Consider the following 16,504-nt stretch of genomic DNA (forward strand, 5'->3'; position numbering starts at 1 on the left):
CCAAAGTATGGCATTAACACATACTTAAATATTTTCTAAATATGAAACATTAATTTTACCAGGTAACTTCTAAGGGCAAAATTCATATTTAAGATTTGTGATGCAAGTAAAGTGTATGTGCCTGTATATGTATGTATGGCTTTATAAACCAACTGAATTTGATTCTATAGTGAATGTATGTATGTAATTAAATCCAAAACCCAACATTTTTTAATAATCAAAATTTAAAATTAGTTATTTTCTTACCTGCCAATATTTCTGAAACAATTTAACCTTGCTTCTGTGTTTTTGCCAGGTCTTGGAGTATAAAACCCCCTTTTCCCAGGCTGGTAAAACAATGGAGCATTATCATCACCATCATCAGTATCATCTAATTCCATATCTACTACACTTCTACTGGAGCCATGTCGTTTTCGGTTCTCCTAAAACCAAAGAACACACCAGAGATTAATTTATAGAGATTACTTATGGAAGGGCACACAAACTTTTAAACTCATATATATAGTAATAATACTAGAATGTTTAACCATTTGGGTTTTCTGTACTGCTGACTACATTCAATATATGGAAAAATCTCATCTCATAATCTAGCCTAAAGTTCCCTTTGTATGGAGACTATTATTAGGATAATTCTCCTCTTAAAAGTTATTCCATCAAAACAATTCAAGTTCTCTTAAAGCCATGGCAAATCAAATCCAATTTTGAGTTTGCTTTAAATTAGGGCCCATTTTAAGCAATGTTGCAGGATGAGCAAACAGTGTGGTCAAATTCTCCTCATTTGCTAATTTGCCTTTCTTCTAATATACTTACCTTTGTACCCTACTTCATTTATCTTTAACTATATTAATTTAAAATACCAATTTCTAAGTTACAGAGCTCCCTATGCATTATGTTCTAAAATGTACTCAAGTATACAAAAGGCTACTAATGACGCTATTAGTTGAAAGAGGAGAGAATAGGAAGAATGAATCAAGTAAACAATCTGAATTTTGGTAAAATAAAAAACAGTGAGAACAAAATAAATTCTACTGTTATTTTTTGGACATTCATTTAAAATATTAGGGAGAACAAGTAGTGATAACTAGCTAATTCCAAGTTTCTTTAATTACTTTTGCATAGATCCTGTTAATAAAAAAATAGATTTCATACCTGCACCTTTTCTGAAGAGTCTAGTAACCCAAGGTCTAGGATACTATCAGCTCCATTTTCCCTTGAGAGAAAATAATAATGATGTATATTATATAAACATGAAAAGGACACAATCAGAACATCTAGAAAAGATTAAATGCACAGAAAAGTCAGTAAGAATGCATAGCTATAGCTATAGAGTGCCAAAATGCACACTAGAACAAAAATTTTTTGGAACAACAAGACAGAATCAACATTGTCTTTGTGGAGAAGAAATAAACTGGATCTTAGAGAATGAGTAAGAATTTTCCAGGACAGTAGAATAGCACTTCATACAAGTGGGAAGTAAAAGGAAAATAAAAAATCAACACTTTGAACACAATGAGACCCTACTTTCTTTGAAAACAGGACAACAAAAAGGGATAATTAGGAATTTCAGCTAACAAGAAAACACTTTTATATGGAACCATCTCAAAACCAAGCAAAAATTTTATATTCTTATGCTGGAACTTTAGGCATCTGATTGTGAAGTTTGTTTAAAGTGAATAGGGAGGAAGAAGAAAGGAGACGAAAGGGATAAGACTTGGTGATAACTCAAGAATGGGGTTTTATGGTACAAATTAAATATAGTACTAACTACATAATATTTTAAGTAGAAAGTCTTCAAATAATATAAACATGAAATGGTTCCCTCCCTCCACAAATATATATTTACCTTCCATGTGCAATAATAAGTTCCATAGCCTCATCTACCCTTGCTCTCAAAGAGTCCTCACTTGCTAGTAGAAGTAGCAGCTGAGCAGGGGATAATTCCAAAAGCATACCTGTAATTTTACTTGCAAACGCCTATAAGCAAGAAAACAAAGTTATTCAAACAGTCCTCCTAAAGCTTCCATGTTTAGTCACAGAAGACTATTCATAATATACATATATTAAGTCTAGATACAAGTGACATAAGTAATAGAGGCTTTAAATGGCAAAAGAGAGAAATCTAGATCCTTTGCTTCCAAATCCAATACGATCACCCATATTTCATATATTTCCAATTGTATTTAAGGTTAAACATTTTTACTAAAACAAATGCACAACTTTCATAACAGAATTATAACTAAATGCTACCTCATGATTGGTGGTAGTTCTTTCCTGGAATAATTGTTCATCTTTCCCCAATAACTATATAGCTATACATACATAGAAATAGTGGCTGAGTAACTAACTATATCATAAAGAAATTTCTTTGACATTCTCTATTTGGAAAATTGGCTTGTATATTTATCTTTCAATAAATATACTTATTTACAAAGTTGTAAAATAAGCATTATCTGTAAACTTCTAGTTAATTACTTAAAATAGTAAACATTTGTACCAAATGAAATCCACAAATGATTTACTCAGTTAATTAGAATCATGCTTCAAAATCACTCATAATGAGAGAAGAAAAAACCCAAGTTGTTTGATTACTGTTACTGTATGGGCCATATTTCCCATAGCATTTCCATAAGCCTACTGCTTGATGAAAAACATAGATAACTCTGAGAACATATGAATGGATGACTTCTTGACAATAACAGATACAACTCTAAACCAAAGATATTGGGAAATAATACAATTAGTTACAATTTCACCCATGCATTCTGGTCTTACTGGTTGCATTGCTTGAACCCGGGGGTAAAGCCTCTCGCCAAGTGCCTGACGATGTGCTGGAAGAGGATCAGGGTCATCACTAGGATTGCCTTCAGATGCTGGCCTGAAAGGCCTTGTGTCAATGGAAAGCTGTCTCCTAAAATCCCTGAACACCAAAGAAAGCTACTAAATTTTCCATATAACTTTATGTCCCTCCAGTACAAAGTGAAATCCCAATACTAGAAGCAACAGTATTAGAACATAAAAATGCATTAATTCCAATTGTAGTATAAAAGGTAGTTTAATAAAATAAGTTAACTTGACTTTGCTAGATGAAAAATTTTATAAAGCACTACATGGCCAGTTTACTTTTGATTATGACAAGTATTTTTATTTAAATATCATAAAATTTTATTTCTTTAAAAATATACTATGATTCATATTTTTCATTAAATGATAAGCATATTATATACTTATTGGTTAAAAGCAGTGAGAGTACATTATAATTCAATAAAGAGATAATTAGTATACCTGTCTCTATCTCTTCGGGAACCTGCTCGCAAGCCACTACTTCTCCGCATTTCCCTTTCTCGTTCTCTTTCCCGATCTCTCTCCCCTCTGTTCCTTAATCTCTGCATCAAACCTAAATAAAAGTAATGCAAGTAATAAGCAAGTTCAGTGATCATGAAAGGTCACAAAGATCTACTTTTGCTAACACATTAAATCTTCTCTAAGAAAAATGTAGAAACAAAATGCTTACTCTATAGATCATACTAAGTTCACAATTGTGGTTGAATGGTATCACGAAAACTTCTCAATGACACTCCAATTTATATGTTATTTTTTGCTAAATAGATCAATGTTCCAAGATTTGGCAAAAAGAATTTTTGTACACCAATTTTTGCAAACCAAAAAGGGATGCTGGCTCATTTTCTGGTTAAGGTGCTAGATTCAGGGATAAAAAATTGTACCTCCTTCCCCACAAAAAAGAATCCATCACTCCTTATAACCCAGCATAATGCTGGCATACCTGACAATTCATATTTATTACATCCATAATTTATGCCCTTAAAATACTTATTTATGTTCTTCATCCTAGTTCTACTACTTAAACTATTACTTATATAAGAAAAAGATACTATATATTCTGTAGTCACCAAATATATATTAGAGGCCATTTTGTTTAATCTCCTTTAAGAGTGTCATAAAATGTGCCAAAGAGCAAAATCTGCCTCTTGCTAAGAATATTTTCTTCTGACCAGGTTTACATTCTTGAATAAACAGAAACAACTATACTATTTAAGAGACCATTATTGTTTGCTCAAAATATCAGATAACCAAGGTTATTTTTCATAATTAATTTTAAAATTGGACTAATTATGTATTTTTTATATAAATATTCTGTGCAGAATACTGGGAGAAGTGCCCAAGTATTTAAGAATGAGTAAAGCATCATCCCTGCCCTCTTGAAGATTACAATCTGGTTGTATGATGCAATACATTCATAGATATCCATTTCTTAGAAAATGGAACAGAAGCGGTATACAAGTAAAGTAATGTGAACTGGTATATAAGTTAAGAAAGTGTTATATGAACTCTAAAAAGAAAAAGATAATTTTCAAAAAAGAAATCTTTAATTTCAAAATTTCAATCTTTCCTCCTGTTGCCTAATTAATCCTTCCTCTATTTTTTCCTTTAAATTAAATAATCAAATAATCTTCCTCTACTCCCTTTGTTATGTTTTTAAAAAATCGTACCTTTTTCCTAAAAAGTATTTCCTCCATCTCTCTCTTCTTTAATAATATAGATTGTGCTTATTATAGCAGTTAATAGGCAAAGAGAAAAGAATGCTTGGTCTAGAGTCAGAAAGACCTGAATTCAAATCTGATTTTGGACAATTTCTCCCTGTGTAACACTGGGCAAGTCACTTTCTCTCTCTTAGTTTCATAATTAAGTGATACATAAATGCTAGCTAGTAGCTATTATTATTATTAATCATCTCTTTAAACCTCAAGTAATTAAATTAAAAGAAATTCCTTTTATACTGCTAGAAAAAATTGTAAAGTACTCTGGAAGAAATTAGGTTTAGCCCTACATCTTCTATGACATTCCATAAGATATTCAGAATAGATATGACCTTAGAAAATTACCATTCACAACTGTGGGGAGAGGTTTCAGCAAACAAGGGATAAAAACAATCACCAAAGATAAAAAAGATGACTTTCATTACATGAAACTGAAAAGCTTCTGAACAAACTAAATAAATACATGTAAGGTAACAAAATATACATATGTGTGTGTATATATATATACACACACACACGCAAACACACATATTCACACTTACTGTCCCACCCCAACCTCCAAAAGCCATTCCCCAACAAGTGGTCAAAGAATATAATAAAATGAACGTTAAAAAGAATTGTAACCTGTTAAACAAAGGGAAAAATGCTCCAAACCACTAACAAGAATATGCAAGAAAATGAGAACAACCCTGAGGTTTCCCTATACACTTTGCAAAATGACAAAGATAGGTACTCTCAATATGTGAAGGAAATGTAAATAGGTGGTACAGCTGTGAATCCAAATAACCATTTTGGAAAGTATTTATAAGTTTAAAGCTTAAAGTGGAAGGAGGAGAGAAAAGCTAGCAAGCTGTCTCAGAAAGCTAACTGAAGAACTTCAAGTATATCACAAATAGAAATTCTGGACCAGAAAAAACAGAAAGAAAACCTTGGGAAAAGCATGTTTCATTTGACCTTTTTTCTTAACTGTCAGTTCAGATTAGATAGGATGCTTCACTTTTCTCTTAGAGGGGAATAAAAATGAGGTAAACATATTTTCTGAACTGGAATGAAGGTTGAGAGAGTACAGGAAAATTTAGAATCTTAGAATTGAGAATTTTAAAATTTAAATAGATGCCAGATAGTGAAACACCTTATTTTACAAATGAAAAACTGTAATTCAGAGAAACTGAATATGTTAGGAAGGAAGGAATAAAGAAAGAAAAGAAGGAAAGAAGAAAAAAATATAAAATATCTCATTGGAAAAACAACTGACCTGGAAAATAGATCTAGGAGAGATATTTTTAAAATTATTGGTCTACTTGAAAGTCACGACCAAAAAAAAGAGCCTGGATATCACTTTTCAAAATTTTATCAAGGAAAACCATCCTGATATCCTAGAACCTAAAATAGAAAGAATCTACTGATCACCTCCTGAGATCCCAAAATGAAAATTCCCAGGAATGTTATAGGCAAATTCCAGAACTCCTAAGTCAAGGAGAAAATATTGCAAGCATCCAGAAAGAATTCAAGTACAGTGGAGCCACAGTAAGGATAACACAAGATTTAGCAGCTTACATTAAAGGATGGGAGGGCTTGGAATATGATATTCCAGAGAGCAATGGAGCTAGGATTGCAACCAAGAATCATGTACGCAGCAAAACTGAGTATAATCCTCCAGGGGAAAAGAGGTGAAAAAGGAATGTACTGGGAGAAAGGAAAAGGGAGAACTGAAATAGTATAAATGATCTGCCATAAAAAAGACACAACAAAAAGCTTTTATAGAGGAGGGGAAGAAGGGGAGAAGATGGTGAGGAAATGAGGCTTACTTTCATAAGAATTGGCTTAACAAAGAAGTAACATACACACCTAATATGAATATTGAAATCTATCTTATCCTGCAGGAAAATGGTAGGAGACTAGGATATGGGAAGGGGAGAGGATAATAAGATACTAGAGGAGGGAGTGGTTAGTAATAAAACACTTTTGAGGAGGAACAGGGTGAAAGGAGAGAGAATAGTATAGTATGGGGGGGGGGAGGGGGGAGGGGGGAGAAGGGGGAGAGAAGAGAAGAAATACAATTAGCAATAGTAAAAAAAGAATTTTGTATCAAGTTTTTCTGATAAGGCTGTATTTCTCAATCATAGAGGGAACTAAGTCAAATTTATAAAAAATAAAGAGACATGCCCCAATTGACAAATGATCAAAAGACATAACCTATTCGCAAAGGGGTATAAATTCATGCCTATCTTTTGATCTAAAAATACCATTACTTAGCATGAATACCAAAAGATTTAAAAAGAAAAAAACAGGGGGTGGGGGCAGAGAGAAGGGGGTCAAGGGTGAAAGTCTAATGTTCAAAAATATTTGTATCAGCTCTTTTCTCAGGGAAAAAAATTGAAATTAGAGGGGGTGGCCATCAATTGGAGAAGGCCTGAATAAATTATGATAGGTGATTGTCATAGAATAATTACTGTTCAATGGGAAATGATGAGTAGGATGCTCTCAGGGAAAAAACAACCACCTGGATAATCCTATATGAGCTCAAACAATTTGTACAAAGTAATATCCATGTTCTGGGATGGGAAGCTAAATGACTCTGTTATACTCAGCAGAACAATGATCCACAACTACTCTGAAAAATTTATGTTGAAAAATACTATCCATATGGTTTTTATCTATAGAGATTGAAGCATATGCATTCTCGCCTGTTATTTTTTCTGGGTATTTGTGTGTGTGTTTGCCTTTGTTTTTTAGGATGGGAGATCTATGTTTTCTTTCACAACATGACTTTTATGAAAATGTTTTGCATAACTTCAGTGGAAGGGAAACATTTAACTAAATGAATGGATGAATAAATAAATAAGGCTGTGACTTCTTGGCATGAATGGGAAACATGTTTATTTTTGTGCATGTTAATGCAAAAGTATAGAATGTCACCTACCTTAACAGACACTACTGATGTAGTTTTGTACATAGTTTTTGGTCTAAAATTCAAATATAATGACTTTTAAATCCATAACATGTGTTGATAAGTAAATAAAAATTAAAATACCATGTTTTTTTTGAACATAGCTGCTTAAGCTAAAGACAAAACTAAATATCTGAATGTCCATATTTTAAATTATTATGTTATATTTCATCATCAACATGGACAGAGTTTACAATGCAAAATACTTACTGGTATGTGTACCCTTGTTGGCATTTTGAATACAATCTAGATTTGGCAGTTTTTCATTTGATAAAAAAGCTTGTGCTATAGCAGTATAGAAACTTCGCGCTACTCCGCTGCCCTCTCCTGGTTCATCTTTAAATGTAACTTTTACTCTATGTACAGCCATTGGAGTAGTAGCACATCTGCGACCAAAATGGTTGTTAAGCTGCCTCATTGTCTGCTGAATCAGAAGATCTCGATCTCGATCAACCTAATGAAATACATAAGCCACATTTAGTGATCACTTTTCCTGGGTAAAATGACTGAAGATATAAGTAAATGTTTTCTTTCATTAACAATTTCGAGTGTTTTTTATATATAACTAAAAGTTATCAAAATTCTTAACTTTTCCAAAAAGTACTATCTCAAAACACTAGTCTTTGGTAAACTGGTAGTACAGCAAATAGAATAATGGGCCCAGAACCTGGAAGACCCAAGCTCAAATCTGGTTTCACTTAACCTCTGTTTGTTTCAATTATTTTGATTGTAAAATGTAATATAGCAGCACCTACTTTACAGGGCTGTTTTGAAGATCAAATGAAGTAAATTTTGTAAAAGAGCCTAACAGATGTCTAGCACACAGACATATGTCATATGTCATAGCACATTGTACAAATGCTTATTCCCCACCCACCCTCATACAAATTAGAACAAAATTATCTCACTTCTAAAGTTTCTCACAACTTAAATAGTAAATGTGTTTCTCAGACCTATTATCATTTACATTCAATCTCAGTACGTTGACAACTGTCACAAAAAGTATAAAACTTATACTAAATTTATATTATGAAAATGTCACCATGTAAAATTATTAAGCTTCTTTTAGATCAATTTTTTTTTCTTCAAGTTGAACTTTCAGAAATATATGCTGTGTGTGTACCTCTAATGTTAAATCTCTTGATTGCTGATTTCTCAGTTTTTCCATCTCTCTACGGAATTTTGATTCTTTTACTTCAAAACCACCTAATTCAGTGAGAATCTGAAAACAAATGCAAAATGATGGCATTAGTTTCTCAAATGACTCTGACAAAAGTAAAACAGAATCTTCAAATGAAGAAATTACATACTGAACCAGGTTCTGCTCCAACATCCTCCATGAACACTCTGCCAAATAACTCTAAAGAAAGGCGCCAGCGTCCCAGCAACATATCATGTGAGATAACCATTCCCATGAAACTACACTGAGGCCTGAAAGAAAAAAGGAGAAGTAAGAATCATTTAGCTAACACTATAGATCAATGAGGAATATAAACTACAGATTAAGACTTCTGCTTCAACTTCAACAATTCAACAATGCTCTGCATTGGTCATTGCAATTCCAAAAGACTTACAAAAAAGCACATTACCCACCTGTAAAAAGGTGATTGAAGAATGCAATTCGAGACTTTTTAAAAAAACATGCCAGATGGTGAAATTTGTTTTGTTCAACTACATATTTAAAATGGTATTCCCCTACTATTTTTTTCTCAATTGAGGGTGAGGGTAGAAGGGAGAGAAGATAGATTTTTATTAACTGAAAAGAATTAATTAAAAAAACAATTCTATATTCATTTATCACTAAGGAAACACACAAACACACTCAACACAAACTGACTTTTAATCCACGAACTCTCGGAGCTACCAAAAGTGAAAATGACTTGCCTTGGGGATCACAAGGTTATTAAGTTTTAAGAGTACAGAGTCTCTATGAAAATTATATTCATATTTTAAAAATACCTGAATGATGTTAAAGGAGGCCCTTCACTTTCCGTCAATCCTATTTCAGCCAACAAACTACTTTTCAATTGTGCTGCAAGGTCATGAGCAGATGGCCCTGGCTTTGAACTCTCAGATTCTTCTGTCAGCAAATTTTGTTCTTCCCCTTCTTTCTTTTGCCGATTTTGCATGTTCATTACATTTTTCAGGTTGGCAGCATAAGACATTTTAGTTGGAAGAACCTGAAGAATTTCAGAATGAATGATAGATTTCAAAATAAATTCAAGACATCATTTCAACTTAATAATTCTCTAAAGTAAGTAGTCAAAAGAAACAATTCTCATCAAATCTGATTATAGTAATTCCATTTACTGACCATCCTGGCTACTTAAACTTACCTTCTCTTTTGGATATCAACTACCATTTTAAAAATTCACATTAGCATCTCAGAAATTAATAAGATTTAAAATGTGGTGGTCATTCAATTTTAAAATTTGTGGTCATTCAATTCCCCTTATCATTCTTGTCATTTTCATTTTGTACCTTTTGTTCTGTCCCTGAAATACTGGTTACACCAAATCCTGAATTCATTAATTATGAGTATTTACTTTTTTGACTGCCAAATATACATATCAGCAATGTGTTTTGTTTTTTTTTTTAAAGCAAAAATTTACACAATCATTTTATACAGCAAAGGAAAATCCTTAGCGGTAAAATATATCAAAAATCTGTGTTTAACAAAATTAGCTTGGAAAAAAAACCTGGACAAAATTATAATTAATATAAACTGTAAGTACTATTAAAAGTGAAAGTGGAGGAAATCTCCTGTTAAGACAATTTCAAATATAGCAGAATTTGATTTTAAGACATTTAAATTTCACAACAATTTTCCAAGGTAAACACATCTTCACTCTCCAGAAGATGTGAAGGCCAGAGCCAAGATTACAACTATGGTCTTCATACTCCCAATATAATACTCCCCCCACTTCCTGAATATATCATATTATCAGACTCCTATTTTATGGATCATGTTTCATTTATCTACAATTTTGAATCTGACTTCACTAGTGAATATTTAGGTAGCTCTAGAAGATATTTGTTTAGGTATAGAATATACCTGAAAAAAAAAAATTCATCTTAAGAATTATAATGCCATTTTTTTTCCCCTAAAAAGGTAGTAACCTTTTCAATGACTGACACTCTTTTCATGTCAGTGTGGAATTAAAACTCTTATGCCCTTGCTTTATACTTTTATGGCAAATTCTACATTTCAAAAGATATGCCTAATCCCATTTTAATGTAACATTGAGGTGTCAAATTCTAAGAACATCCCCTTTTAGAGAGTTGGTACTTAGTAAAGAACAAACAAAAAATAAAAACAACCAAAAAACCCACCCAAACCCCACAAGATAATAGATGTTTGATGATAAAGGGAAAAAAATAAAAAGTTGCTAACAAGTTTCAATCAATTTATTAGAATTCTAACACAATCTATTTACTTTTTTATTCCATATGTAATGCTAAAAGTCAAAGAAATATAAATTCACCCCACTTTCTAATAGCTTCACCTCCCAAACACTTCCACTGATAACAAGAAAAAAAAAAATCAAGATTTAAAGAAGTACTACCTGTAGAGAATGTGTGTAAATGTAAATAAACAGTACTTTTGAACACATTCATTAGTTTTTTGGGGTTACTTCACACTTTCTTTAAAAAAGGTGCCCAAGTAAAACTGCATTAATTTCTTTTAAAAAATGGTTCAGATTATTGCAGCCTTACCTCAAGGCAGTTTCTATCCACTGTAACTTCCATTAAGCATTTCCCACTACTGGCAGATGATGAATAGAGACCCTGACTGGGGCGGCCAAAAAGATCCTCTTTTCTAGCATTTGGCTGTAATTTTAATAGAAACATTCTAGTTATGCTACACATTTAATTTAGTTAAAATTTAGACAAACCAAAAAGATTTTAGAACTGGCCTTTAGTTTCACCTGTAGTAGATGTGGCTGATCAGCCAAAGGGATGGCTTCAGCCAAAGGTACTTCAAAAGGATTTGGAGGTATACATCCAAGGAATGTCATGGAATCTGATCGTCGGAAAAATGGATGATTCTGCCCAGTTTCTGCAGTAAGAGTATCATCATCTTTATCATTTAATGTAGCACCTAAACAGAAAGAAACAAAGTTTTGTTTTTTAAAGTGATTTATGACCTGTTGCTTTTAAAAATCAAATTTCATTTTAAATTTCTTGATCTTGTTAGGATAGAAAAGTGACACTTAGAAATAATAGACAAATAGTTCCAAAACTTCAGAAAATAAAGTTACTACAAAGATCTGAGTCTTCAGTATAAATTATTCAAACTCTACTAAGAAAGTTTTCAATAGGCCTTTATAGTAACAATGGCAATGGCAATGCCAAAAAATTTTTTACTTGTTTCTTCTAAAATTGCTATAATTCTCTCCCTTTAGAGGAGACAAGAAAGCATGTTCGACAATTTAGACCTAAAACCTGAAAGAAATGGAAAAACTGCTAAAAACCTTTACATGTGTCACCCTATTCCCTCTGTCCCTCAAAAAGAAAAACCCAAATAGAAAGTCAGAGGCAATTTGTGCAAAAAAAATCACCCAAGGACTATTGTGTTCATAATATGTGCTTACATGGTATTGTGATATGCCCATGGAACAATACTGAAATAATAGTGAATTGGGTGTTAACTACAAATATGGGAATATCCAGTTGCTTTACTCTCATTGGCAGAGAAAATTTCCAATAAAAAATTGATAATCAGAATTTCACAATAGTGACATTCTTGGACTAAAAGTTATAGTTGAATGTACAGAAGTCATGATTCCCTGACCATTTTCACTGTCATATAATTTATAATTATAACACAGTAAACTAAACTTAGATTTTTATACTTGGGTATTTTTGTTCTTTTATATTTTTACTTCATTTATAAGATAAATTCATTAATGGAAATAATTCTGTTACTTTTCTGTTTCAATTAATTCCTTAAAAGCATGCCCAAAGGAGAGGCAAGTTAAAAGAAGAAATACAAAAAGAGATGTAAAGGAAAAATTAGGAAATAGGGAATTTTGGAAAGATAGGACATACTTCCATATTAAAAAAAAAAAAAAAACACTCAATAAAAGTAAAAATACCCAAAAGAGGCATACAAGTAAGAAAATAGTTGGAATAAAGAATGAAGAAAAGGAAAATTCCCAGTCAGACAAAAAAATGATGAAAGTTAAAAATATGAAAGAATAATACTGAAGCAGTCATTTCTTGAAATATATTAGCGGTTTTTCTGTGCACTAACTTTGATTCGTGTCATCGTCATTTTCATGCTCTGAATCTTCATTATCAATACCTAGTTCCAAGAGCTCCCGTGTCCTAAAAGAGAATGAGTCAGTCATTTAGCATGAACTTTTTTGGGCTGCATTAGCACCAGCTAAAGTGAGGTCATAGCAAGTAGAAAGGATTGGAAACATCACTTTGAGAAAATACTGAAGACCATCAAAACATGGGAAAAGAGTAACAACTTCAGGAAGGAGCAAAAAAGTTAAGTTTGTAAGTTTGCTGATAGCATTTCGTTGGTTGGCTGGATTTTTTTTTTTTAATTTGTTTTGTAAGGGATTTCTTTATTAACTTTAAAATATTTGCATTTATGATTTATATCATGTCTACAAACTAGTTTGGTCATTCACTCAACTGACAAGTTGATTTAACTTTTTAAAGGCAATTCCTCCCATAACTAGCAACTCATTGCCTGTGTAACGAAATAATATTATTTTGTTCTAATTTATAATGATTCTTAAATTTGTTCCAAATCTTGAAAGAGAGTATATGCTAATCAATTATGAATACTAAAAACCTCATTTCTTCTTCTAAAACAATGACACTGTACAAATCATAAATCTTTTGAAAAAAAAATTAAAAAATTTCCTATATTTTCTATTAAAAAAAAACCCCACCATTTTAATTTGAATTTTTAAAAAGGCAGGCAGTTGATTAAAGCTTTACAATGTTAAATTTTAAATCAGGCATAGATAATAAACGAGCTCATATATATGTTAGTAAGATTAAGTATGCCTAAACCTCAATCAAGTAATAAGATATATAACCTATCAACTGTTTTAGTTTAACAGAAAACTAACACAGAATGAATATCTAACATTACCACAAGTTAACTATAAATATATCCTTTAAAAAACAAAAAAAACTTTGTACTTTTAAGTCTGTTGGATTTTGCTTATCTCAATTAACAGAGATAAGAAGAGTCTGATTTTATGTGAAATTGAAAATTCAAATCTTTCATTCTCCTTAGAAAACATGAATTATAACATACAATATAAAAGATCCTGCAGTCAAATATTGTATTCTAAAAACAGAAATAAACAATTGTCAACTTTGATGTTCATATAGAAGTGTTATTTGACTAAAAGACGTTTATGATCACAAAAGGTTTAAAAGTAGGCTCCTACTTGTTACTATTTTTTCATTGATTCTAATTTAGAATTAACAAAGATAATTGTGTTGTAACCTTCTCCTTCAAAGTTTTTTAATACCTCTACTCTGTGACTAAGGAGTGAAGATTAGGATAAGGAAAAAAAAGCATATTAAGAATATGAGCTTTGTACTACTGGATAACAAAGAAGTAATAAATATTTGTGTCTAAATGGAGGCAAAACCATAATACAATCACTTCAAACAGCAAACTCAATACAAAATATAATATTATTGGCTAATGTATTAGGTATAGGAGAAAGTGAATAAGGAATATGGTCCTGTACACAATCAAGAATTGATGTGTAGCCTACTTTCCGTGCAACTTTTCTTCAAGATTTTCTTTGCTTGATTCTGTCTCCTGGCTCCAAAGTCTGATGACATATAACTTTTAAGACTGAAGTAGTTTACCTTTTACGTTCCAGTTGAGGTGTATCCAAGGTTGTCTGTTGGTTCATCGCTTTAATCCAATAAATAAGGGCTTGAAAAACATATGCTACATGTTTCAGTGAACAAACATCCAAAACGGGAAGAACATCAGAATGTTCATCATTATGAGATCGCATTAAAGAAAGGGCGTAATTTAAGAAGTCACCTCGAGCAGACATCATTCCTTGGCGGGCACTAAGTAAAGTGGCACGCCTGTAGAAACAAAAATAAAACAACTGAAACAAAAAACTGTGAAATTATAAGGACCAAGTGTGTCTACAAAGTAGATATATAAGAAGACAACACTCCCAGGTTGTTTGCAGAGATGGGAAAAGTTATGAGTCTAGAACACTAAATATACTGTCAAACTTTGGATATATTGATTAACTTTGATGAACAGTTTTGTATTCCTCGTTTTTATTCTATAAGGGACTGTTCTCTGGCAGTAAAAGGAGAGCGATAAACTTGAAAATATAAATGATGTAAAAACAAAATAAATCAATAAAATTTACTCAGCAAAGAAAAATGTATATGTGATTAGCACAATTTTCTCAATTAGTAGACTAAAAACACTCTTTAATAACAAGAATATAAATATTTTTTCATGGCAAAGGCTTTTTGGTTTTGTACCCCAAAGATAGAGCTTTCCTTAAACACAGTAGAGACATACTAGATACTTGTTGAAATAAATCATTCTATCTCTCTAAATCTGCTTCCTGATTTAGTAATGTCTATTTTTATGGCCAATGCTTATCACATAGTTAGCACTTAATATGTTTTTATTCATTGACAATATATACTTCCACATCTACGTAGGAAGGAATTTTCAAGTGTCTATTTTGTAATGGATCTCATATTCTCTGAAGGATACTGATGAACTGTAGAGTAAGAAGGTAACCAGGATATGAAAGATCGTGAGGATAAGCTGAAAATAAATTTAAAAAGAGAGAGAGAGAGAGAGAGAGAGAGAGAGAGAGAGAGAGAGAGAGAGAGAGAGAGAGAATGAGAATATATATCCTTGAGGGGGAAAAGAAAAGGGAAACTGATATAGTATGTGAGGAGGGAAGAAGAGAGATTGGAAGACCTGATGTAAAGAAAATATCTAAACACATGGGAAGGAATTATTCCTATCTACCTCTTTGGAGGAGTAGATGGGATTATTCTTTCTCAGGTATGGATTAGATAAGTGTCTTCTAACTCTTTACCTTGAGTACTGTGTTAATGACAAAGAAAATATGTTCCTGCTCAAAAAGAAAGTCCAGCATATTACATATTACAAACGAGTCAAACACTTTAAGTTAAGCTTTCAAATTGCTGCTATTTAGTGCTTTCACTCCTGTTGACCTCAGCTATGGCTTGCCTGGCAAAGATGCTGGTAGCGAGTGCTCCAGCTTCTGGGCCTAGCACATGACCTACGACCTACTGCACTAGACCTGGAGTCGGGAGGACCTGAGCTCAAACTTATGTGTGACTGTGTGCAAGTTTTAACCCTTTCGGCCTCAGTTATTTCAGCTATGAAAAGATCTGGGAAACTAGCATATTATTTTGCCAAGAAGAGCTGGAAACAACTGAATAACAAAAATTTTATGGAAAAGAAAATGACAAACTTGTATCTCTGTCCTGAAAACCCAATGTGAGGTCAAAAAGTGTTGTGGTGACTGGAAAGCAAACACTCTGGCCAGCAGTTGGTGGCACAGTGGCTAATATGCTGGGAGACATGAGTTCAAATCCAGATCTAGACATATACCAGCTGTGTGACCCTGGGCAAGCTGTTTAGCAATCTCTTGGGGACAATAACAGCATCTACCTCCTCCAAGGGCTGTCAGAAGGTTTAAAAGAGAGAATAGCTACAAAAAAGTGCTTAGCCTAGTAGCCAGCACATAGTAGGTACTGTATAAATGCTTATAAATCCACTTTATGAATATTTATTCTTCACTAAAGCTATACATATTCTCATGGCCAGTATTTAAGTTCCATGATGGAAGGCAATGTATTTGCTTATAGTTTTTCTTTCTCTAATACTTGCACAATGTTTTGCACATAAAGTGCTTATTTAGAAAATATGTTTATGAAAGATGTTCCTCAATTTAAGCCCACTACTAAAATTCCATCCTTTTCTTCCCCT

The 16,504-nt window shown here is 32.4% G+C and overlaps 1 protein-coding gene across 6 annotated transcripts in view; it reads right to left on the bottom strand.

The window, feature by feature from the left end:
• UBR5 (ubiquitin protein ligase E3 component n-recognin 5) overlaps positions 1-16,504 on the bottom strand; it is a 165,240-nt gene that overhangs the window by 12,528 nt on the left and 136,208 nt on the right. For 5 of the 6 annotated variants that reach the window (XM_012541748.3, XM_003760296.4, XM_023496429.2 and 2 more), the window contains 13 exons: positions 14,362-14,592; positions 12,764-12,837; positions 11,436-11,608; positions 11,224-11,337; positions 9,466-9,686; positions 8,817-8,937; positions 8,630-8,728; positions 7,717-7,960; positions 3,283-3,394; positions 2,773-2,917; positions 1,844-1,974; positions 1,150-1,210; positions 247-422 (listed from right to left, as the gene is read on the bottom strand). In XM_012541748.3, the coding sequence (XP_012397202.1) occupies positions 247-422; positions 1,150-1,210; positions 1,844-1,974; positions 2,773-2,917; positions 3,283-3,394; positions 7,717-7,960; positions 8,630-8,728; positions 8,817-8,937; positions 9,466-9,686; positions 11,224-11,337; positions 11,436-11,608; positions 12,764-12,837; positions 14,362-14,592 (1,902 nt within the window). The remainder of the gene's footprint in view (positions 1-246; positions 423-1,149; positions 1,211-1,843; positions 1,975-2,772; positions 2,918-3,282; positions 3,395-7,716; positions 7,961-8,629; positions 8,729-8,816; positions 8,938-9,465; positions 9,687-11,223; positions 11,338-11,435; positions 11,609-12,763; positions 12,838-14,361; positions 14,593-16,504) is intronic. The other variant, XM_012541747.3, reaches the window with a different exon arrangement.

This window comes from Sarcophilus harrisii, chromosome 1 (assembly GCF_902635505.1).
Source record: "Sarcophilus harrisii chromosome 1, mSarHar1.11, whole genome shotgun sequence".
NCBI lineage: Eukaryota > Metazoa > Chordata > Mammalia > Dasyuromorphia > Dasyuridae > Sarcophilus > Sarcophilus harrisii.